Genomic DNA, 24,459 nt, shown 5'->3' on the forward strand with positions numbered 1-24,459 from the left:
CAAACTAATATAACTAAAAAAAACTTCAAATAAAATTTGTATCAGCCTAAAAGTCCAATAAAAAGAAACTAAAAAATACACCATTCTTAAAAATAGCGGTTTGACCACCTCTAACTTTTTTTATTCAAATGCTAAAACAATGGCTCATAAATTTCAATGTTTACATAAAAAATATTTGCAACGCACTAAACATAAAAAAAAAACAAAAACCATTGTTTGATTCAAGGTAGGTTTCTTTTTGCGTTATAATATAACCCTTGTGAAATTTCAGCCAAACCGGTGCAGATTTAATTCACACGGCACAGTGTTCGGAATGGCAAAATTAAGTGGAATAAATTGATAACTCCTTTATTTGACGTCCTAGCCAAATGGTGTCTTCCGAAGAGTTGTTGTACTTGATAAAGGCTATCTTTTGAAGTTATTGACATACAGGGTGACGGCATTCCAGGGTGTCAACCAAAAACTAACTTTGTTGGATGACGTTGTAGGGCTTTGGTGTCTTGGGCAAAGTTGTAGAGGAAAAAATTTCATAAAAGTTTGTCCAAGACGTCAAATTTGTAGTTCTTAATCTACTCGAGATATACGCAATTTTTGCAAAAATGGTCCAAGAAGAATTGTTTATGTCATAAAATTACACATCTTTGCCGAAGACAGCAAAATGTTTTGAGCCTTTACTGAGGAGTTATAACCATTTTAAAGTGATTTTGAGCCTATTTTCAAGTTGCTTTGTTTTCAAAATGGCGCATTTTGGCACAAAACTGAACAAAGCATCTAAAAGTACACACTTTCAACTATATTTCCTGAAAATATCTCCGTGTCTGTCGGTGTCTATTTTTAGATATCTCAATTTGAATTTGACGGTTTTTAATCAATTTATTTATAAATGTCATTCGAAATCATATCAAAAACGAGGTGAAAATGGGTAAATTGAATAGTAAATTGATCTATTTTTATGGAAAATACATTATTTATGCTTAAAACTATGACACACTTTCCAAAATAATTAATAAAACATGTTTAGCTCACGCCGAAAATAGCCGAACACGTTTTCGTGTTTACACACTCGCGATTGACAATACATTTTCCTTTTCTCTCTCATTCCCGCTTCCACGATCATCCTACCGCAACAGCGTTTAACCACAAAAGCCGCCACAAAACCAATTTCGCAAACGCAGTTTAACGAGACGTCATGCGTGGTCGGCTCCTAATCGCCATCTCGCGTTCTCTCATTGCAGTTTTCGGAGAGATTGAGAGACTCAGCGGTGAGAGCGCATAGTCGAGGAAAAGGGGAGGAGTGATAGAGAGAGAATGACATCGCTGGGAATCACGAGACACAAGAAGAGATCTCACAAGCCATAGTGACGGCCGCTATACTCTCGGATGTTTTGGTGCAGAGATAATCAATTGATAGCTTTTCTATCACTCATTTGCAACACTGGTTGCCGTATTTTTTCATGGACAATGTATTTTCTATAAAAATCGATCAATCAAAGTAAGTTCAATTTTCAACTCGTTTTAGATATGATTTCGAATAACATTTATAAATAAATTGAACCATCAAATTTAAATTAAGATATCTAAAAAAAGACACGGAGATATTTTCAGGGAATGTAGTTGAAAGTGTGTACTTTCAGGTGCATTGTTCGGTTTTGCGCGAAAATGCGCCATTTTGAAACCATACCAACTTGAAAATAGGCTTAAAATCACTTAAAAACGGTTATAACTCCTCAATAAAGGCTCAAAGCATTTTGCTGTCTTCGGCAAAGGTATGTAATTTTATGTCATACAACTCAACTCTTCAGAACATAGTAGGCCGCTAAAATGCTAACATTTTGAGTTATCACCAAAAAAGTGCTTTTTAGGACCATTTTTGCAAAAATGGCATATATCTCGAGAAGATAAAGAGCTACAAATTTGACGTCTTCGACAGACTTTCATGAAATTTTCTCCTCTACAACTTTGCCGAAGACACCAAAGCCCTTAAACGTCCTCCAATAAAGTTAGTTTTTGGTTGACACCCTGGAAGGTCGTCACCCTGTATGTCACTAACTTCAAAAGATAGCCCTTATCAAGTACAACAACTCTTCCGAAGACACCATTTGGCTAGGACGTCAAATAAAGGAGTTATCAATTTATTCCACTTAGTTTAGCCATTCCGAACACCGCGCACGGGTACGTGGACCGAGTTCGACGGGTCGGCTGGTTCGACGAGGAATGTCAGGCGATTATAGACCGCAAGAAAGCAGCGCGGGACAAGTAGCTGCTGCATAACACCCGTGGGGACAAAGAGTCGTACAAACAACCCATCTCTCACGGTATAAGAAGCGGCGATTGGAAGAGCTGGAGTTTTTTTTTTTTTTTTTTTTCATAAAATTACTTTTATTAGGTCCTTTTCGGTACTGGGACCTGGTTAGGACCGAAAAGAGTTGGAGTTCAAGGACATGGAACAGCTGATTCGCTCCAACGCGTAGGTTCTACAAGAAACTTAGCCAAACCCGGAAGGCTGCATGCCGCGGTGATAAGGACGGGGGAATCTTGACGGACGAGCGTGAGGTGATCGGTGGAGGTGGAAGCAGCACTTCGACGAACACTTGAACGGCACAGAAGCGGAGTACCAGGACGACGGAAGATACGATGTCTGCGGTATGGTGGATGACGGGGACGAGCCAGCACCCACGATGAGGGAAGTTAAGGATGCCACCAAGAAGCTGAAGAACAACAAAGCAGCGGGTAAGGATGGTATTGGTGCGGAACTCATCAAGATGATACTGATACTCATGTTCTGAGACACAGAACAGCTATCGGAGGAGTGGAAAAAGGGAGTTATCTGCCCGTTCTACAAGAAAGGGGATAAGTTGGAATGTGAGAACTACCGTACCATCACTATTCTCAACGCGGCCTACAAAGTGCTGTCTCAGATCATCTTCTATCGGTTGAACGGTTTTCCCGGGAAGTTGATCAGAATGGTGACATCAACGATGGACGGTGCAGCGTGAATATCTCGGGGGCGATTTCCGACCCGATCGAATCGCGCAAGGGACTGCGACAAGGCGACGACATCTCCAGTTTCTGTTTCAACATTTGGCTTGAAATTGTTATACGAAGTATCTGCTGGCATAAAAAAACGAGTCCCGACTCGCATAAGACCGAGCGTGACGTTCAACGGGGACGAGTTCGAGGTCGTGGAGGACTTTGGGTACCTCGGATCGTTGGTGACGTTGGACAGCAACTGCAGCAGAGAAATTTGGAGGCGTCACCGGCAGTCGTGCCTACCAGAGCTGAAAATGTCAGGGGTCCTGACACGAAAATCGGCGACGCATACACGATTTTTTCAGATCCATTCACTGAACCGCAAAACCGTGACATAAACAAACCCGACTCAGTCGTGAGTGCCCTAGCTCACTGAGCAGCTGCAATGCGAGGCAGTAGTCGACCAACGCTCATTCGACGTTGCATGCACACACATAAAGAAACAAGTTTTTACACAAAAAGTTGGTATTTATGCGTGGAAATGTAATTTTGAATATAAGTTATGGTTGTTTTAAGTGTTTTGCATAGTCTAGAACCATTCAATTGTTTAAAAATAGTCAAAATAGTGTTTAGAGAGGATTTTACGAGTCAGTCATACGACACGAATTGAGTGAGTGTAGCTCATTTTTTCACGTCTCTCATTCTCCAGCAGCCGACCGGCACGAGTCAGGCGGCAGTGGTTGAACGGACACAGTAGGCTTACAGTCAGATGCTAGCAGTGAACTGACATTTTGGTTTGCTTCATGTGTACGCTGGGTTGGAAACATTTTGCAGGCCTGGTGCCTACTATGGACTCCACAAGTCCTTAAGGTCTGGTACCCTTTCTCGCCGTTCATAGTACACCATGTACGAAAAGCTTATAAGACCGAACGTTCTCTACGGGCACGAGACGTGGACGATGCTCGAAGAAGACCTGCAAGCGCTTGAAGTTTTCGAACGGCGAGTGCTTTGGACGATCTTTAGCGGCGTGCGTGAGATCACTGTTCGGAGGAGATGAACCACGAGCTGGCGCAACTCTACGGCAAGCCAAGTATTCGGAATTCGGTGGGCCGGACATGTCGCAAGAATGCCGGACGTGCAGGGTGGAGGAAGATCCGGAAAGTGTCGGAATTGGAGAGAAGCAGCCGAGAACCAAGTTAGATGGCAACGCATCTGAAGACTCATGGGTTGTTCGAGCAGTAAAAGGAAAGTAAGTAAGTAAAAGATTGATTATATTATAATTTAAAATCAAAGGCCTAAAGAAATCAAAACGAAAATTTTTGGAGGGCAAGTGTGCGTGTTTGTGAGTCATCCTGGTGGTGGTTAATGAGGGAGTTTTCGAAAGAATTCGTAATGAAACCAATAAACCAAACATTTGTAGGCAGGCTTGTTGTGTATAATGTGTGTGTATTCTCTTTCTCTCTATCATAATTTATAAACCAAACTAGCTCTGATCGTCAAATTTTCCGACATTGCCTCTCGCCTTAATCTCTAGAATGTGTGTCTGTGTTTATGGGTGTTTGTGTGTAGGAGTGTATCGTTCCATCATTCGACTCTGATTGTATTACTTAATTATTTCTCTCTCTCTCTCGCGGTTATTTCTCGGTGCGAATGCATTAACTTAATCAAACTTAAACAAACAGGAAAACGAAAAAAAATGTTACACTATCAATAAACAGTTTTTTTCTATCTTTTCTTTTCAACACGCGGTGCTTATTTGATCTTCCAGGAAGGTTGTGGTTTAGGGGGGTGACTCTTACGCATACGAAAACAAACAAAAAAAAAGTAAATGAAAACAAAATAGTCACAATTCAAAGAACGGGTAATAAATAGGAATTGATTTTTGCTTTCGCGACGCTTCTCGTGTGCGGGACTAATTTCGACGCGCCAACAATTGAGCTAACCATCAACTAAACTAATTAAATAAGCTTGCTTACGTTATTCAAATCGAATAAAACCTCTGCAAAACGTGATTATCCTTGTCGTCTCGTTCTCTCGCTAGTAGTTCATGATAATCAGGACAAATAATACCAATCATGTGTGTGTGTGTGTGATTCTTGTTGTTTTCTTAATAGTTACACAGTAGCTCTAAGCAGCAGTTGCTTGGTTTAAGAATATCTTAAAATGTCTATTTACAAAAGTTGGGTTTGGGGGCGGAGCAGGAGGGGGACAGAAGTGGGTAGTGTATAAATATGCAGCTTCATTTTGTGTTGATTAATTAAATAGAGTTTTGGAATTCGATGCCACAAAACCGTCACGACACGGTTCACGGTCGTCGTCGTCGTCAAACAATGATATTCACTCACTTTTTTGGCGTTCTCTGTCTTCACTAAACTGTTCCGGGCGCGCGCTTCATCCTCGTACGTTTCATTCACACGCTTGTTTTTCACATTCATGCCGTACTTGATATGGAATAAGAAGTTTGGAGAGACAAAATTATTGGGAAGAGACAAAAGAAAAAACACAATAATTTGAATAATCTAGAGATAACGACACAAAGAGGAGGGTGAGGGGGGAAAGAGACAGGGGATCGACTATTTGCCATGCTATATATGTACACTATTCAGTTGGTTCTACCTAATGTTGCAACTAAACGTAACGCGCAGTACCGAAAGCTACAGGAAAATTGCTAAGTTCAATGCTTTTAAATAATCACAGAAAATAATATAATATTTCTACCCTCTAAACACAAAGAGCGTAAAGTAAAAGATGTTGTGCGCGTGCTACAGAGACGAACCAAAAATCATCAATAGATAACAGAAGTGTCTACGGTGTGTGCGTTCAACTAAAACTAGGCCAAACGAAAGAAGGAGAGGTGTGAGTGTGAGTGTGTTTGTGGAATAGCAATATCCCTCTAGTAGACCAGATTGGAGATGATCCGATACCCGTTGGGATCCCGCGTGTCGTCCACGACGTCACTCGTCAGCCACGGATGGTCCAGGATGTCCTCGCTCGAGAACCGCAGCTCCGGGTCCGACTGCAGCATGTTGATGATCAGATCGCGCACGCTGTCCCCGATGTTGTTCCAGTACGGTGCCGGGAAGTCGAAGAACCCGTTGAGGATCGCGTCAAACAGCTGCTCCTGCTGGTTGTCCGGCGACACGAACGGCGGGAAGCCGCACAGCAGAATGTACAGGATGATGCCGGCCGCCCAGACGTCAATCTGTGGAGGATGAATTCAATATAGTATTTGTAGTTGTTTACGTTTTTTTAATGTGTTTTTAATTGTTTATTAGAAAAAAATAATGGCAGATTTTCCGGTACAGTAGAGACTCGATTATCCGAAGGCTTTGGCAACATTTCATTTCGGATGATCGAAACTTCGAATAACATTGTGGAAGCATGAAGTTTGGGGCACTTTGAATTTTTCAAAATTGTTTTAGACAGAGTCGAATGTTTTTTTTCCAAAGTTTGTATCTGGAGTTTTTTTTTCATTTTTTTTTTTGCTTTTTGGGTGTTTTTTAATACTCCTGACGGCTGTTTCAAAAACACCCAAAAAGCAAAAACTGGAAATTATATTCATGTTTTTTCTTTTTTTCCCTTTTTTTCTTTTCTTTTTTTTCTTAAAATTATTTTCAAAATTAAATTCATATAACCCTTTCAAGCCTCAATTTAAAAAAAAATGAATAAATTATGGGAAAATGATTCTTATGACCATACGAAAATTCTAGGCTTCTTTTGAAAATTTTCATGCTTGGGTCATATATGACCCATCAGGCCTAAAAAAAAAAAAATTGCACTAACTTCAGAGAAAAACCATTCGGCCCTCTCTAAATATTTTTGAAGAAATCAAAAAGCAAGTGTTTCTGGGGACCCCAACCTTAATGCTTTCCCTCGAGTTGAGAAGAAGAAGAAATTTTTTTGGTCGGTGTAATCGAATCACATTTTTTTTTTCGTTGTCTAATTTTTTATTGTTGTTAAACTACTTTAAAGTAATTTAGAATTTTCAAATCCAAAATGGCTTAAATGGCAGTGATTAAATATTGAAAAACGTTACTTAATCCACCCTAAGGTTATTTCATTTGATAGGGTTGTTAGATCTTTAATCTTTTGGGCGTGTTGGAATGGTCTTCTGTTTACCCACCAATGATGCACAGTGGGCGAAATGGAACCCAAATCGGACACTTAATTGAACGCGGCTGGTTCCCTGGCATGAATAATAGTGTTTCTTATATAAAAAAAATCCGGGGAATCGATTAGTGATGGTTTCTTTTACAGCACAAAACGGCGAAGGGTCCATTTTGCCCCAATTCCCCATTTTTCACATTTTTTCTTGAAAATCGATCTGTATTTAGAGCGGAGGCTTTATGCGGCCTTCCAAAATGCACTTAACTTATGTGAAAATGTCCCAGAAATCCAGTAAAAATAACCACTTGCACCGCAAAAATCATCTAGGGTCCATTTAACCCCAATTCCGCTATAAAAGCATTTTTGGCCGTTTTCAAATGTTAGGTCAGATTTTAAAAATCTGAAAATATTTTTATCGTAAAGATCAGACAATTTTACATAAGAATGACGATTTGCACTTGATAGTTTGACACATTTATGTTGATAAAAATAAAATGTATGTGAAAAGCAGTTTATTCTGCGTTTGGGAAAATTGGCCCAAAAGTGATTCTTCAATCTTTTTATTTAGTTTAATTTCTATATCAACATAAATGTGTCAAACTTTCAAGTGCAAATCGTCATTCTTATGTAAAATTGTCTGATCTTTACGATAAAAATATTTTCAGATTTTTAAAATCTGACCTAATATTTGAAAAACGGCCAAAAATGCTTTTATAGCGAAATTGGGGTTAAATGGACCCTAGATGATTTTTGCGGTGCAAGTGGTTATTTTTACTGGATTCCTGGGACATTTTCACATAAGTTAAGTGCATTTTGGAAGGCCGCATAAAGCCTCCGCTCTAAATACAGACCGATTTTCAAGAAAAAATGTGAAAAAATGGGGAATTGGGGCAAAATGGACCCTTTGCCGTTTCGTGCGGTGGATGAAACCATCACCAATCGATTCCCCGGATTTTTTACATTAGAAACAGTATTATTCACACCAGGGAACCAGCCGCGTTCAATTAATTTCGATTTTGGGTTCCATTTCGCCCATTGTGCGATGGGCCTCACGATAGATCCAGACAACATTTTAATCAAATTATCTGAGATCTAGCCTCTGATAAGTGTTAAATTAACACTTAAGTGCTAGTAACTTCTGATAGGGTTGTCAGATTTTCAATGTTCTGGACTCGTTAGAAAGGTCTTTTAAATACCTTTCTAAAAATGTATAACAAGACGGGTTTTTTTTTTTCACGAAAACCACCCTTTTTACAATTTTCCGGACTTTTTACAATCTTTCGGACTTTTGTTAAAATCATATTTTTAATTCTTTTCAATCTTATCACAAACAAGCAGGTAGTAATGTAACGGTCCCCCCCCCCTCTCCCCGCCTCTCTCTCTCTCACTTTCTCTCTTTCCCCTCTCTTTTCACTGTCCCCCTCTCTATTCCCTTCGCTCCTTATTTACTTCCTGTTGGTCTACTCCAGGCCTATCCAACGTCCGGCCCGCGGGCCGGATCCGAGCCTTGAGGACATTTTATCCGGCCCGCGATGGCATTTTGAAAATGTAGTTCTATGACCGGCCCTAAAGGCTGTTTATGAAATAGTCAAGAAATAAATTGAGTGTCAAAATTAGAAAAATAATCTTGAGATTAAATTTTCAGACATAAGAAAACATTTACTTGATTTTTTTTTGCTTTTTACATAAAATTTGGCTAATTCATCGTTTTGTTTGGATTTTGCCTTTGTATTTTTTAATTATTTTATTTCACAGTAAAAATTTGTTGATGTTTAAATTTAATTCTTATCATTTCTATAAAAATATTTTCAGAATCAATTATTTAATTTGAAAAATTTGCAAAAAGACTGAAAGACACTAAATTAAAACTTCTTCAAGTTCAGGCTTTTTTTTTACTTCTAATTCATTTTTTTTTTATTTTCATAAGCAAAAATAATGTTTTTTAGAACATTTTTTCCATGATCAAGTTTTGCTAAAAAAAAAACAAGTTTTAAAAAATCAAATTAATTATGCCGAAAATAAAGATCGATGCATTTTTTCAAATACTAATAAATCTTCAACATACGTCAAGAAATCCAATAGATTTTTTTTCATAAATTTAAATCATAAATAATAAGAAATTTGAAGAAACACGAATAAAAAACTACGAGAAATATATTTTTCTACACTGTTTTAAATTTCGTGTCTTAAAAATCATTTTAAAATGTTTTGTAAAATATTCGAATAAAGGGGCACAACAACGCAACAATTGCATTTTTGTAAAAATGATTTGAATCCAAATTTCGATTCAATAAATTTTATCTTGTTTCGTTGATTTTTCAAACATGAAAAAAACTTGCAACGACGAAATTAGAGTTTTTTATTCAATGATACGTGAAAAAATGAATTTAAAAAAAAATTGCGAAATCGTTTTCGTTTGAAAATTTGACTTCGCATTTTTGATGATTTTTGTAGTTCGGTTTCACAATTATTTCAAAAATACATATCTCAGGTACCTGATTTTGCACTATTCTTGCGCAAATCGATCAGAAAATTCCTTCTCAAGGTACAAAGACATAAGTAATGCATGGGCAATGGAGAAAATGTAGAGAATTTAGATGAGTGCTATAATGTTCTTTTCAGCACTGTTATTATTGGTGGTGATAAGTAGGCAATTTCGTTACTACAGTATGACAGGAAAAGCAAATATTTTTGTAAAACTCTGGAGTTTTTTTGAAAACGTCCAATAAACCAAATTTCCAGTTTATGCTTTTTGGGTGTTTTTGAAACCGCCTTGAGTCAGGGGTATCAAAAACATGCAAAAAGCAAAAACTAAAAAATTGGTTTATTGGACCTTTTCAAAAAAAAAACTCCAGAACTGTACACTGAGGAAAAAGAATGTAAGATTTTCATAAGACTACATCTTATGAGCTGCCTGATTTGAGTATCCACTAGGCTCTCGCGATTTTCATAGACAATCTTATGACCGTCACTATAAATTTATATGGTTATAACTAAACTTTACTTATGTATTTGGTCCACTGTTGATAGACTATGGACTTCATAAGATATTCTTATGGAATTCATCTGTAATTTTTCAATGGTTTTCGCGTATGATGCTAGTGTGAAATTTTTTGACATTTCAAGATGGCGAAAGGACGGATCGAGCAGACAATTTTAAACGCTCGCTACTCCAAATCGCCCCGTAGTTCGTTTCGGTAACTACTTCACAAAGCTGCCGCCACCGCTATGAGTTTTACCGCGACCTCCAAGACACAGGTAAATTCTGTGGCGGGTGTTTCGTGGGTTTTGGTTCAAAGTTGAATATTTTGTTTTGGTATTTTAGGTAATATCAATGGCCGTTGGTTCCGCCGGCGGCCCTCCCCAGCATCCTCCAGAAGGATCCGGAGAATAGCATCGGTGAGGACGGATCCGAGCAGCGGTCGAAGGTTTAAATTTGATTGACGCGGTCATGCCGAAGGTGGTGGCCATCCGGCAGAACATGCCGAATCACCAGCAAAAGACGATTAAACCGGAGGCTGCGTAAACCAACGGGACGACGAGCAGCGGAAGGAAATGAAGTTTTGAGTATATTACGATAATTTAAAAATATATACCTACGTTTAAAATTTAAATAAATTTTTGTTTTCATTCAATTAAAAATAAGAAAAAATGGGTATAAAAAACATAGTTTATTAATATAATCTCCATGAGCATTGCCATATATTCTGTACACAATTCCATTTATGAATGTCATAAGATTACTCAATGGAAATCTTAATTAACGGCTTTGTCAAATTTCCCCTCCCAGCTATAAGAAAATCTTATGACATCCGAATAAAATCCTGATGTCGAAAGGTCATAAGACGTTCTTATGGATTTTGCCAGTACTTTTTTCTGAGTGAACATACCGAATACCTAAATACTAGGATGTAACAAAAATGACTTTTTGGCGGGCATTCAGGGGCTGGTTCCGGTGAGTGTACTGAGGTCAAGTCCCAGACTTGCAGCTGGCGTTTTGCATTTGAATTTTAAATCGGATTTAACCGGTAAAAAGATTTTTTTTTAAAAATGACATTTTTTGAGACACTTTGGCCAATGAAGCGTTTATTTTCAACACCACTGGCGTGTAGGCCAGATCTTAGCGAAATTTTCTGTATATACAAAATTGAAGTTTTGATCACTCTGAAGCTTGTTACAAGCCTTAAAAGTTAGACATTTTTTCGTAAAATCAGCCTAAGCTAAATCAAATGACCGATTCTTAACGAAGCTACACCAAAAAAGTCACTTTTTTTCTATTTTCAATATGATTTTATTTTAATTTTGCAATGTTCTTTAAATGCTTTTTCTTACCTCAAACGCCAAAAATATTGACCAAATAAGGTCCGTAAGCCACTGAATAGGAGAGGAGTTTTTTCATAAATCTGCTCCTTTCGTTGTCCCGTTACGCAAAGAAATGGCTGGCAAAACTCAAATTTCAACCAATTCGTTCAGTTGAAGCATAAGATTCGTTTTTCAATTTGTAATAATGTGTAGAAGAGCAAAACTTTAAAAAAAAGCTGGCAAAACTGTAGCGATTGTCTTGGTGTGCCTTTTAAATGTATCACTCAGAAAAAAGTACTGGCAAAATCCATAAGAACGTCTTATGACCTTTCGACATCAGGATTTTATTCGGATGTCATAAGATTTTCTTATAGCTGGGAGGGGAAATTTGACAAAGCCGTTAATTAAGATTTCCATTGAGTAATCTTATGACATTCATAAATGGAATTGTGTACAGAATATATGGCAATGCTCATGGAGATTATATTAATAAACTATGTTTTTTATACCCATTTTTTCTTATTTTTAATTGAATGAAAACAAAAATTTATTTAAATTTTAAACGTATATATTTTTAAATTATCGTAATATACCCAAAACTTCATTTCCTTCCGCTGCTCGTCGTCCCGTTGGTTTACGCAGCCTCCGGTTTAATCGTCTTTTGCTGGTGATTCGGCATGTTCTGCCGGATGGCCACCACCTTCGGCATGACCGCGTCAATCAAATTTAAACCTTCGACCGCTGCTCGGATCCGTCCTCACCGATGCTATTCTCCGGATCCTTCTGGAGGATGCTGGGGAGGGCCGCCGGCGGAACCAACGGCCATTGATATTACCTAAAATACCAAAACAAAATATTCAACTTTGAACCAAAACCCACGAAACACCCGCCACAGAATTTACCTGTGTCTTGGAGGTCGCGGTAAAACTCATAGCGGTGGCGGCAGCTTTGTGAAGTAGTTACCGGAACGAACTACGGGGCGATTTGGAGTAGCGAGCGTTTAAAATTGTCTGCTCGATCCGTCCTTTCGCCATCTTGAAATGTCAAAAAATTTCACACTAGCATCATACGCGAAAACCATTGAAAAATTACAGATGAATTCCATAAGAATTTCTTATGAAGTCCATAGTCTATCAACAGTGGACCAAATACATAAGTAAAGTTTAGTTATAACCATATAAATTTATAGTGACGGTCATAAGATTGTCTATGAAAATCGCGAGAGCCTAGTGGATACTCAAATCAGGCAGCTCATAAGATGTAGTCTTATGAAAATCTTACATTCTTTTTCCTCAGTGTTCGTTTGAAGAGCCAGGTTGGTGCCAGTTTTGGTGCAATCGAACATCATTTGTCAGTGTGCGTGGAACTCGCATAAAACTGAAAAAATCCAGTGCGGCACTAGAGTTTCAGTCCCAAGATGGCGGCAAAACTCGTGCAGGACCGCGTGGCCTCGCCGCCCGCAATCGACTAATTTTTTTATGGGTAAAAAATATCTTTAAGTTAAAATCATCATAATTACAATATTTTAAAATTTTCAACAATCATACTGCCGTTCTACGCATAATTGTCCCATGTTCAAAAAAGTTCAACTGAGAAAAACGCGATTGATTTTTTTCGATCGATTTTTGTGTTTCTACGCATAATTGTCCCGTGGGTTCTTATTCGTCCTATGTGTCCCCAATCGTCCCAGTTAGCAGTTTATCACTCTTATTTATGATCCTATTGCTATAAAGTATGTAAACAAGACTCAATGCTTCGTATAACTAATGATTCGGTGAAAGAAAATACTTGGTGGGACAATTATGCGTAGAAGTGTAACGATGGGACAAACAGACTTGGTGTTGTTTTTGATGAGTTTCCGAACAAAGTACTGGATTTTATGGGTTTTTCGAAAAGTATACGACAAAATAAACTTAAAAATGTCAAAAGGTCAAAATCGTCAAAAAATGACATGGGACAATTATGCTTAGAACGGCAGCATAGCTTGGTCAAACACTTCGGGTTGGTATATCAAAAAGAATAAGATAAAAATAATTATGTCAAACTTACCTTCACTCCGTAACCGGTCTCCATGAGAATCTCCGGCGCCACGTACGTGGGCGTCCCGCATACCGAAAGCAGTGGCTCGGTAACCTCGCAGGCCAGCCCAAAGTCCCCGAGCTTCAGCAGCACAACGTTGCCGTCCTTGTCCAGTTCAACCTGCAAGAGATTCAGTCCACCTTAGTCTTGAGCAACCTTCTGAACTGCGTTAGTAGAGAACCCACCAGCAAATTCTCCGGCTTGATGTCCCGGTGCACGATGCTGAGCGCGTGCATGTACGACATGGCGGACGCCAGGTGCTTCACCATCACCTTGGACTGGTTCTCGGAGAAGCGGGTGACGCGGGTGATGGCGTCGAAGAGGTCGCCACCGCGCACCAGCTCCAGCACCAGGTACATGTTGTTTATCGTCTCGATGTCCTGCACCAGCTGGATGATGTACGGGTGGTTGAGCTTCTTCATGACGCGGATCTCCGCCGCGAGGTAGTGACCCTGGAAGGAGGAGGCGATTAAGTATTGGGGATAGTGGTGAAACAATGGGACTTGGAATACCTTGCCGGAGCATTTGGATTTGTCGATTATCTTGAGCGCGTACTCGACGTTCGTTGATTTGTCCTTTAGTTTCAGTACAACAGCAAAGTTACCGTCACCTGGAATGAAAAAAGAGTTTTTAATCTCTGAAGGTGAATCGCGCAAATCTGAACAAACCAATGATCGACCCGAGCGTGTACTTGGCCTGCAGCTCCAGCGGCAGCGAGTCCGGCGATATGACCCCGTTCAGCACGGTTTCGTCCACGCACACGAACGTGTCGTTGTGGCTCTTGATGGGCATCTTGGGCTTCGGCCCCGTCCGGGTCGTGTTACTTCGGAGCGTTTTCTTCGTGGCCTGGACCGCCTTCCGCTCGTCCGTCTCCAGCTCGAAGTCGTCGTTGCCGACGCGCTCGTTGCCGTACGCGAAGAACACATCCTCCTCGCCGAAGAAATCTGCCAACTTTAGGACCGGCACCCCGGACAGGGTGAACACCTTCCGCACGCAGCCCGTGTCCAGCTTGACGCACTGCGTGATGGCCGTGAGCACGTGCTCGTACGATGGACTGTTGCGCTTGTTCAGCAGTAACCGGAGAATCTGTAGCAAACAAGGAGAATGGAGGAGATAATTGTTGTTCGTTTATTTCCGTCTAATGGCATTACTACCTTTCGAGGCTTCACGCCGTTTCTAATTAGGGTCACAATCCGTGGATGCACAACGGAGGCGATTTCTTTGAGAGGTGTCGTCCCGTTGGAGCCATTTTTGATTGGTGATACTGGACGTATTAGTCTGCAAAAAAACAGAAATTTAATCAACTCAATCTCCAAAAAAACCCAACTCCTGCCTCACCTAGACAGTCTATTGGTGTTCTTGGTCGCCGCCACGATGCTGGTGTTGGTGGTGTTGTAGTCTATCTTTTTGAAACCTTCGTTATTACAGGAACATACGTAGCATTTGCCGTCCTCGAGGTCCTCGAGCTTGTCGACCTTCTTGCCGTCGAGGGTGTAGATGGTGCGGATGGCGCCCGTCAGCGTTACGCTGTCCTCGAGCAGCCGCGTCAGGTCCTCCGTGAGGCTATCGAATGACCTGGTGGTAACGAAGGAAAGAGAAATGGTTAGCGACTAAATAACATGACCAATTAACGGATTAAAATCGGATCCAGTTTTGTGAGGCGAAAGCAATTATCGTAAGCGTTACGAGGGATTTATTTCATGGCTTAGGTTACAGCTTAGCCGGGACCGTGGTGTAGGGGTAAGCGTGATTGCCTCTCACCCAGTCGGCCTGGGTTCGATCCCAGAAGGTCCCGGTGGCAAATTTTGAGACGAGATTTGTCTGATCACGCCTTCCGTCGGATGGGGAAGTAAATGTTGGCCCCGGTCTAACCTACAGGTTAGGTCGATAGCTCAGTCCAGGTGTAGGAGTCGTCTCCCTGGGTCCTGTCCTGGTGGAGTCGCAGTAGGCAGTTGGACTCACAATCCAAAGGTCGTCAGTTCGAATCCCGGGGTGGATGGAAGCTTAGGTGTAAAAAGAGGTTTGCAATTGCCTCAACAATCAAGCCTTCGGACACCTAGTTTCGAGTAGGAATCCCGTAATCGGGAACGCCAAGGCAATGCTGTAGAGCGAATAATTTGATTTTGATTTTTTGAGGTTACAGCTTGTACACTTTTGTAAATAGTGTATTCATAAGTAATTTCAAGTTCTTTTATAGATTGAAATCATAAAAATCGTTTCTTACTTCTACACATTTGTTTTCCAATTGCGTTGTTATTTTGATTTTAACGATCTTATTGAAGAGCAATTCCAGCTCAAATCAGGATTTTTTCTGGTACTTTTGTACCCGACCCTCTCCGATTTCAATGAAACTTTGTAGACATGTTATCCTAGGCCTATATAAGTCATTTTTGTGTATATGGAGCCAATAGTACTCGAGAATAACATTTGAGAAGGGCGTAAGGTATTTAAATATTTTAGTATTTTGCAATTTAAAAATTACTGTATCTCGAAGCCATTGCATCGTATCAAAAAGTGGTCAAAGACAAACTTGTAGGAAATTGAACGGGCTTTCTGATAAAAATACACTGAAACAAAAATACACGCCACTTTTATGTCATTTTTCAACTTTTAAGTTTAAAAGTTAAATTTGAAGGTGATGTCACGATTTTTTTTCGCTCAAAATTTTTGAGGAAATACCCTAAGATGTTACCAAAAGACTGACGAAAAATGCAGGATGGTATGTCTCTCCTAAAAAAATACAAAAATCATTTACTAAAACTTTTTTTTTTGAAAAGTGGTCTAAACGTCAAAATTTTTAAAAACCGGTAGTGGGAATCGATTCCCCAGATAATTTTACATAAAAGTCTCCATATTGACCATTGTCCTATGTCCAATCCTTGGGAAGATACAGCGGGTTTAAAAATAAAAATGTTAAAAAACGGGATTTTTGGTGGTTTTTGGCATTTTCTATATGACAGACTTGGTTTTTCAGTCTCGTAAATATAAGTTTGCCTTTGACAGCTTTTTGATTTATATCGTTTTTATATTTACGTAATCAAATTTACTATCCTGGTTTCTACCACACTGAAAAAAATATTCTATTTTCAGTTATAAGCAATGTAATTAAGCTTATATCTGTAAGCCCTTACATCCAATTGAAATGCTGTCAAAGGCAAACTTATGGGAAATTGGACGAGCTTTCCGTTAAAAATATTTACGAGACTGAAAAACCAAGTCTGTCATATAGAAATTGTCAAAAACCACCAAAAATCCCGTTTTTTCAACATTTTTATTTTTAAAACCGCTGTATCTTCCCAAGGATTGGACATAGGACAATGGTCAATATGGAGACTTTTATGTAAAATTGTCTGGAGAATCGATTCCCACTACCGGTTTTTAAAAATTTTGACGTTTAGACCACTTTTCAAAAAAACAGTTTTAGTAAATGATTTTTGTATTTTTTTAGGAGAGACATACCATCCTGCATTTTTCGTCAGTCTTTTAGTAACATTTTAGGCTATTTCCTCAAAAATTTTGAACGAAAAAAAATCGTGACATCACCTTCAAATTTAAGTTTTAGACTTAAAAATCAAAAAAATCTCATAGATGTGGCGTGTATTTTTGTTTCAGTGTATTTTTTTCAGAAAGCCCGTCCAATTTCCTACAAGTTTGTCTTTGACCACTTTTTGATACGACGCAACGGCTTCGAGATACAGTAATTTTTAAATTACAGAATACAAAAATATTTAAATACCTTACGCACTTCTCAAATGTTATTCTCGAGTATTATTTGCTCCATATGCACAAAAATGGCTTATATAGGCCTAGGATAACATGTCTACAAAGTTTCATTGAAATCGGAGAGGGTCGGGTACAAAAGTATCAGAAAAATTCCTGATTGAGCTGGAATTGCTCTGAATTAAATTGTAATCGATGTTTTAGCAAAATAAATTATAAAAAAATACGAGTTTCAAGAAAAAACATTTTTTTTCTTCTCTGAATATTCTACGTTGATTTAAATTTTCGAAGTGTAATAATTTTCGCTAGGAAAATGAGTTCAAATTGAAAAACGGACGACGTTTCCGATTTTTTTGAACAGTATTCCAATAAAAGAACAGTTAAAATTTGCTTAAAAAAAGTTGTTTTGTTGAAACAGGATAGAACAGAGCAATCCTTGAAGTGAATTTTAGTTGGATTTTTTTTTAATTTGGCTCAAACTTTTTGGGGCTAAAAAACCATGTTGTGGTTCACCTATACAAGTCTAGTTTGTTTTGATGAAGACTATTCTGGAAAAAGATACAAGGAAAAAAAATACGGGTTTTCAATAATTCATTTTTCAAATTAAATCCATTTCCCAAAATTCGTAATTATGATTTTTTTAATTTGAAATTGTAAGTATTTGAAAAAAAAACCCATAACATAGATAAGTATAACCTAAAATTTTACCGCCAAGTTAATGATGTCTTGAAAAAAAATGGAGAAAATAGAAATCTAACCCACAATTTTTGAATTTTTAATAAAATATCGAATTTGCAAACGACAAATATTAATTTTGATAAAGTTTTATCACATGGCCAATTAAAGTTTGATTTTAACCAAAAAAGTGCAATTTTTAGATTTGCGCATGTGCCAGAAATGGAATTATTTTTTTAGGTTGTTCGGAAAATTTTCGCAAATTTCATCCAAAAAAACATAAAATATAGGATCTCTGGTTGCTGAGATACAGCAGATAAAAGAAAGTAAAACAGAATAATTGTTGCAAAGTTGAAATTTTTCAAATTTCACTCGAACAGCCTCCCATTTTCTAATGCCAATCTCAGCAACTAATAGTTCAATTATTAATGTTAAATTATGAAACATTTGTGAAATTGTCTGATCTGTTCGAAAAAATATTTCGAAATTTTGGAATCAAGACTGTAATTTCATAATACGGCTTAAAAATTTAATAATGGCCCTTTACATTATTCAATGTTACGGCCGTAATATGACTCAAAAAAAAGCGGGGGGTTTTTTATGAAACATAAAAAATACGGATTTTGGGAAATTGCATTTTTGTGATTTTATTTTAAATTCAGCAAAAAAATGTGTAGAATTTTCTTCTGAATACACTAAATCTATACCTAAAACTTTGCCGAAGACACCAAATCAATCAGAAAAATCGTTCCTCATGCAATTCAGATTCAGTGATACTTTTTCCTTCAAAATATTGGTGAACTTTGGTTTCATAGCCTTAGATATTTTCCCGGTGTAATCAAGTTCCCGTTAAAGTGCGACGAATTGGATTATGAAGTAAGAAAATATAAAGTAATTCCATAGAACTTAATTTTACATTGTTTGATTTGGATGAAGTCGGGACCCGTGGTGTAGGGGTAAGCGTGGTTGCCTCCCACTCAGTCGGCCTGCGTTCGATCCCAGAAGGTCCCGGTGTCATTTTCCGAGACAGGATTTGTCTGATCACGCCTTCCGTCGGACGGGTTGAATGTTGGCACCGGTCTACACACAAAAAAATATTTCCGAATGTTACATCATTTATTCGCAATTCGCAATTTTCAGTGTAAGAACGGGCCTTGACCGATCTTATGCACTAGGTTCCCGACGAACACGCACTGCCCTTACACCTACATCTCACCCTTGCTCTGAGTCAGTACGAGTAACACGCTAGAACACGCTTTGAGTGTTCGTGCCAGGCATGCACACCTTCTTTTCTGGTTACGCATTTTAACTCGGCCTGGGGTGGTACATTCCGTAGGGTTTGATGAAAGAATAAGCACCTAACCATTTAAAGTGTACCTATCAACTTTCATTAAAGCAAAAACTGTTATATTTTTAGTTCGAATTCAAAAACTATTTGTTATTTTACTGTGTATTGTTTTCTCCTGAAATCTTTCCTAGTGTTGAGCCGTGTTTATATGTTGCTATTTCTTTTGTCGCGGTGTTTTGTTACAACTTTTGGTCCTAAGCATGTTATAAAAGTTTACCAAAAGTACAAAAGTAATATTTGTGTTAATCCTTTAACCATTCCATAAATTGAGTAAGGGCTCAAACCTCACTTGTTTGAAAAAAGGGTGAAGATTGAAAACAATAGACAGTAAAAGAGAATATATTTTGGCTTTAGCTCCGCCAACTCACACAGCAGTTGCCCCGACCCCTCTTCGATTTGCGTGAAACTTTGTCCTAAGGGGTAACTTTTGTCCCTGATCACGAATCTGAGGTCCGTTTTTTGATATCTCGTGATGGAGGGGTGGTACGACCCCTTCCATTTTTGAACATGCGAAAAAAGAGGTGTTTTTCAATAATTTGCAGCCTGAAACGGTAATGAGATAGAAATTTGATGTCAAAGGGACTTTTATGTAAAATTAGACGCCCGATTTGATGGACACTCAGAATTCCGAAAAATTGATTTTTCATCGAAAAAAAACACTAAAAATGTTTTAAAAATTCTCCCATTTTCCGTTACTCGAATGTAAAAATTTTTGAAACATGTCATTTTATGGGAAATTTAATGTACTTTTTGAATCTACATTGACCCAGAAGGGTCATTTTTTCATTTAGAACAACATTTTTCATTTTAAAATTTCGTGTTTTTTCTAACTTTGCAGGGTTATTTTTTAGAGTGTAACGATGTTCTACAAAGTTGTAGAGCAGACAATTACGAAAATAATTATATAGACATAAGGGGTTTGCTTATAACCATCACGAGTTATTGCGATTTTACGAAAAAAAAGTTTTGAAAATGTTGGTCGTCGTTGATCATGGCCGTTCATGGTGACCCGTGACAGACACGGACGACAAAACAAAGAGAAACGCAAAAAGTAACTTTTTAAAAACTTTTTTTCGTAAAATCGCGATAACTCGTGATGTTTATAAGCAAACCCTTTATGTCTATATATCAAAATTTTTGTAATTGTCTGCTCAACAATGTTACACTCTAAAAAATAACCCTGCAAAGTTAGAAAAACACGAAATTTTGAAATGAAAAATTTTGTTCTAAATGAAAAAATGCCCCATCTGGGTCAATAAAGATTCGAAAAGTACATTAAATTTCCCATAAAATAACATGTTCCAAATTTTTTTACTGTCGAGTAACGGAAAATGGGAGAATTTTTAAAACTTTTTTAGTGTTTTTTTCGATGAAAAATACGTTTTTTCGGAATCCTGAGTACGCCATCAAATCGGGCGTCTAATTTTACATAAAAGTCCCTTTGGGGACCATCCGCAAACCACGTGGGCAACTTTTCCCGATTTCGTGTGAGTTGGTAAAGAATTACCCTTTTATAAAAATCAAGATTCAATAGTAAGAGAATGATGATTGTATTTTAAAGAATAAAAAAATGAGAAGCTGGATGTAGTAGATGTAAAATTAGACAATAGTTAATAAATAGAGATATAAACAAGCTTAGATTATAGTAATGATAATTTATAGGACAGATAAAGAATTAGTCAAATAAATAAATTCGCAATAAAATCAAAAACGATTAGGCAAATGATAAATAGACTTGATATTACTAGTACATTAAGGAAAAGTATATTTTTAAGGAAAAAAAACAAAGTTTGTTACAGCAGTATCAATTGGTAAAAAAGAATGGAAAAGCTTTGAGATAAGAGAATCAAAAGTTAGTAAAATCAAAATCAAATAATGGATATTAAATAGAAGAATCAGTGAAGAAGTGAGAATCAGTAGAGCAAAATAAAAATAGAAGATAGGTGGTAGTAAAATTCTGATACAGTCATCCCTCATATTCGGAACAGTTTACAGATCGGCCAATATTTAAAAAATCATAGAAAATCGATAATTGAACATAATGATTCGCTTTTACCTTCATTTGAAAGCTGTTTTTGCGATCTTTCGAATGCTGTATCGAACAACTGCAAATTTTATCGTTTTATATCAAGTTTTTGAAGAAAAACTTTGACCCTTGAAATCTACAAATTCGGAACACTTTTTTCTTACGATGTAAACAATCTTTTTTATCGCTCCAGGGGTACATATTTTTAAAAAAATAATGACTTTGCACTCTGAAACCAATAAAAACTCATGCTTAGTAATGTTTTATGAATGGTCTGCTAACTTTTTTTGTGAAAATATCAGTTAAATTCAGGTGTTCCACAATTGTGGGAGGCACAATAACATCCCACAATTATGGAACAGGCAATTTGGAAGCAGCGTTTTGCTGCTCTGAATAAAATAGTCTCGAAATGCAGTTTTTTGTTTTAAAAGTACTACTTATATTAATGAAATAGCAAAAGAATGTCCAAATAAAGGTCCTAAAAATAGTAGGGTACACAGAAAAGATGCATTTGGCATGCTTTTGACAAATTATCACAAAAGTGTTCCGAATTTGTGGGTGTTCCGAATATGTGGGATGACTGTAGCTCGAGAAAAATACATGCAAATTCCTTATGTTTCAACGTATTTTTTTTTGTTTTTGTTTACATTTGTAGCACATTACTGAAAATCGTGTCTTAGTAAGAATCCATAAAAATGAAAGGGGTCGTAACGCCCCACTGTCACGAGATATCTAAAAATGGATTTCGAATTCGTGTTCAGGAACCACAATTACCCTTTAGAGCAAAGTTTAACGGAAATCGCAGATGGGTCGGGTAACTGCTGTGTGTTTTTTTTTTTTTTTCATAGGAATGCATGAAGTTTTTTTCAAGAAATAACTCACCTATACCGCTCCCCCGACACCGGTATGGTGCTGCCCGTGTAGAACCGGTCACCGTTCCGAAAAAACCGCACCCGCTTCGCCTTCTTGGCCGGCGTCCGGCTGCTTGAGATCCGTTTCTTGAGTGTGCTGGACTTGTTGTGGATGCTGCCGTTTCCGCCACCATTGCCGCTGATCTCCAGGTCGATCAGCTCCTTCTCCAGCTCGCTGTTGGAGCTCGTCCGGCTGTTGCTCCTGCTCAGCGTCGACGCCGTGTGGTTGCTCACCTCCATCCCGGTCGTCGTCGGCGGCGTCGTTTCGTTGTTCCGCCGTTGGCCAACGGGCGCTTCGTCGACGGTGTCCTCCTCCGGCCGCTGGAGGCCGGGTGGGCCTGCCACGGTCGTTATTTCAACTGCGGAAAAGAAGAAAAAGACGGAGTTTCATTAGTGTCTCGATTGCAGTTTTTACGTAACAAGCTCGGTGCTCGATAGTAAATTCACATCGTGCCCGGTTGTCATTTGATATATGCAACTGGAGCAAATCATCAACACTTCGTTTGCAAAAATCTCGGACACGTACTGGGGGCAACGACGTAACTGTGGCCATCCATGTCCCGCTCGGCAAAGTCAGGGTGACTGTAATGACATTAGGGTGACAAGAGAGATGTTCGCTATTCCAAATGAATCGTTGCGTCTCGTCACCCTAACAGTGCCATCTTCACGTAAATGATTCAACCATATACTGACAGTGCCTGATTGATATTATTATTTTTACCGACACTTTTACTTTCGCTCCAAATACGACGACGACGACGACGACACCTTGGCCAAACAAATTGGCGGAACCTCGTCGGTAGGGCAGTGTCACGCAAACTCGGGGCCAACCCGCGTGGTGGAACCCATAATGATGAGTTTGTTAAGTTTTAGTAGGTAAGTATATGGACGTGGGGAAGTGCTGGAAATCGAAAAAAAACAGATCCGCAAATGACCGCACAGTAGCGCATGGTTTTGAGGCAATGTGCGAAATTATAGCGGTTGGGAAATTAGTGAAAGGAACAGTTTTTTTTTCTCATGCTAAGTGGGATGATGAATGATTTTGCTGAGTTTGGAGGTGTTAAAAATAATTAAGTTTTTTCGCTTGTTGGCATCCGCGATCGGTCTATCTTAACTCACAAGTTAAAAAAGGAAATCAATGAACCTTATTATGTCTATTTTATACGTTCAGATGTAATTATTTTAGTTTTTTGACAGCTAATCTGCCGTTCTACGCATAATTGTCCCATGTCAGTTTTTGACGATTTTGACTTTATGACATTTTTAAGTTTAGTCTGATGTGTACTTTAAGAAAAACATATAAAATCTGGAACTTTGTTCGGAAACTCATCAAAAACAACACCAAGTCTGTTTGTCCCATAGTTGAACTTCTACGCATAATTGTCCCACCAAGTATTTTCTTACACGGAATCATTAGTTTTACTAAGCATTATGCCTTGTTTACCTGTTGTATAGTAAGAGGATCACAAATAAGGGTGATAAACTGCTAACTGGGGCGATTAGGGACACATAGGGCGAATAGGAACCCACGGGACAATTATGCGTAGAAACACAGAAATCGGTCGAAAAATTTCAATCTCGTTTTTCTCAGTTGCACTTTTTTGAACATGGGACAATTATGCGTAGAACGGCAGTAATTCTGTCATAAAATTTGTCAAAACATGATTTGTTATTGGGTAATTCTATACCAACTCACACGAAATCGGGAAAAGTTGCCCCGACCCCTCTTCGATTTGCGTGAAACTTTGTCCTAAGGGGTAACTTTTGCCCCTGATCACGAATCCGAGGTCCGTTTTTTGATATCTCGTGACGGAGGGGCGGTACGACCCCTTCCATTTTTGAACATGTGAAAAAAGAGGTGTTTTTCAATAATTTGCAGCCTGAAACGGTGAGATAGAAATTTGGTGTCAAAGGGACTTTTATGTAAAATGAGACGCCCGATTTCATGGCGTACTCAGAATTCCGAATAAACGTATTTTTCATCGAAAAAAACACTAAAAAAAATTTAAAAATTCTCCCATTTTCCGTTACTCGACTGTAAAAATTTTTGGAACATGTCATTTTATGGGAAATTTAATGTTCTTTTCGAATCTACATTGTCCCAGAAGGGTCATTTTTTCATTTAGAACAAAATTTTTCATTTTAAAATTTCGTGTTTTTTCTAACTTTGCAGGGTTATTTTTAGAGTGTAACAATGTTCTACAAAGTTGTAGAGCAGACAATTACAAAAATTTTGATAAATAGACATAAGGGGTTTGCTTATAAACATCACGAGTTATCGCGATTTTACGAAAAAAAAGTTTTGAAAAAGTTACTTTTTT

At 38.2% G+C, this 24,459-nt stretch overlaps 1 protein-coding gene across 3 annotated transcripts in view; it reads right to left on the reverse strand.

The window, feature by feature from the left end:
• Positions 1-4,391: 4,391 nt before the first annotated feature.
• LOC120424552 (serine/threonine-protein kinase GL21140) overlaps positions 4,392-24,459 on the reverse strand; it is a 100,022-nt gene continuing 79,954 nt past the window's right edge. For 2 of the 3 annotated variants that reach the window (XM_039588719.2, XM_039588717.2), the window contains exons 2-9: positions 22,110-22,497; positions 14,797-15,033; positions 14,613-14,736; positions 14,127-14,544; positions 13,971-14,068; positions 13,644-13,910; positions 13,429-13,578; positions 4,392-6,172 (exon numbers count right to left, since the gene is read on the reverse strand). In XM_039588719.2, coding sequence (XP_039444653.1) covers positions 5,864-6,172; positions 13,429-13,578; positions 13,644-13,910; positions 13,971-14,068; positions 14,127-14,544; positions 14,613-14,736; positions 14,797-15,033; positions 22,110-22,378 — 1,872 coding nt within the window. In that variant the 5' untranslated portion in view covers positions 22,379-22,497 and the 3' untranslated portion in view covers positions 4,392-5,863. The remainder of the gene's footprint in view (positions 6,173-13,428; positions 13,579-13,643; positions 13,911-13,970; positions 14,069-14,126; positions 14,545-14,612; positions 14,737-14,796; positions 15,034-22,109; positions 22,498-24,459) is intronic. The other variant, XM_039588718.2, reaches the window with a different exon arrangement.

The sequence above is a fragment of the Culex pipiens genome, chromosome 2, assembly GCF_016801865.2.
Source record: "Culex pipiens pallens isolate TS chromosome 2, TS_CPP_V2, whole genome shotgun sequence".
Lineage (NCBI taxonomy): Eukaryota > Metazoa > Arthropoda > Insecta > Diptera > Culicidae > Culex > Culex pipiens.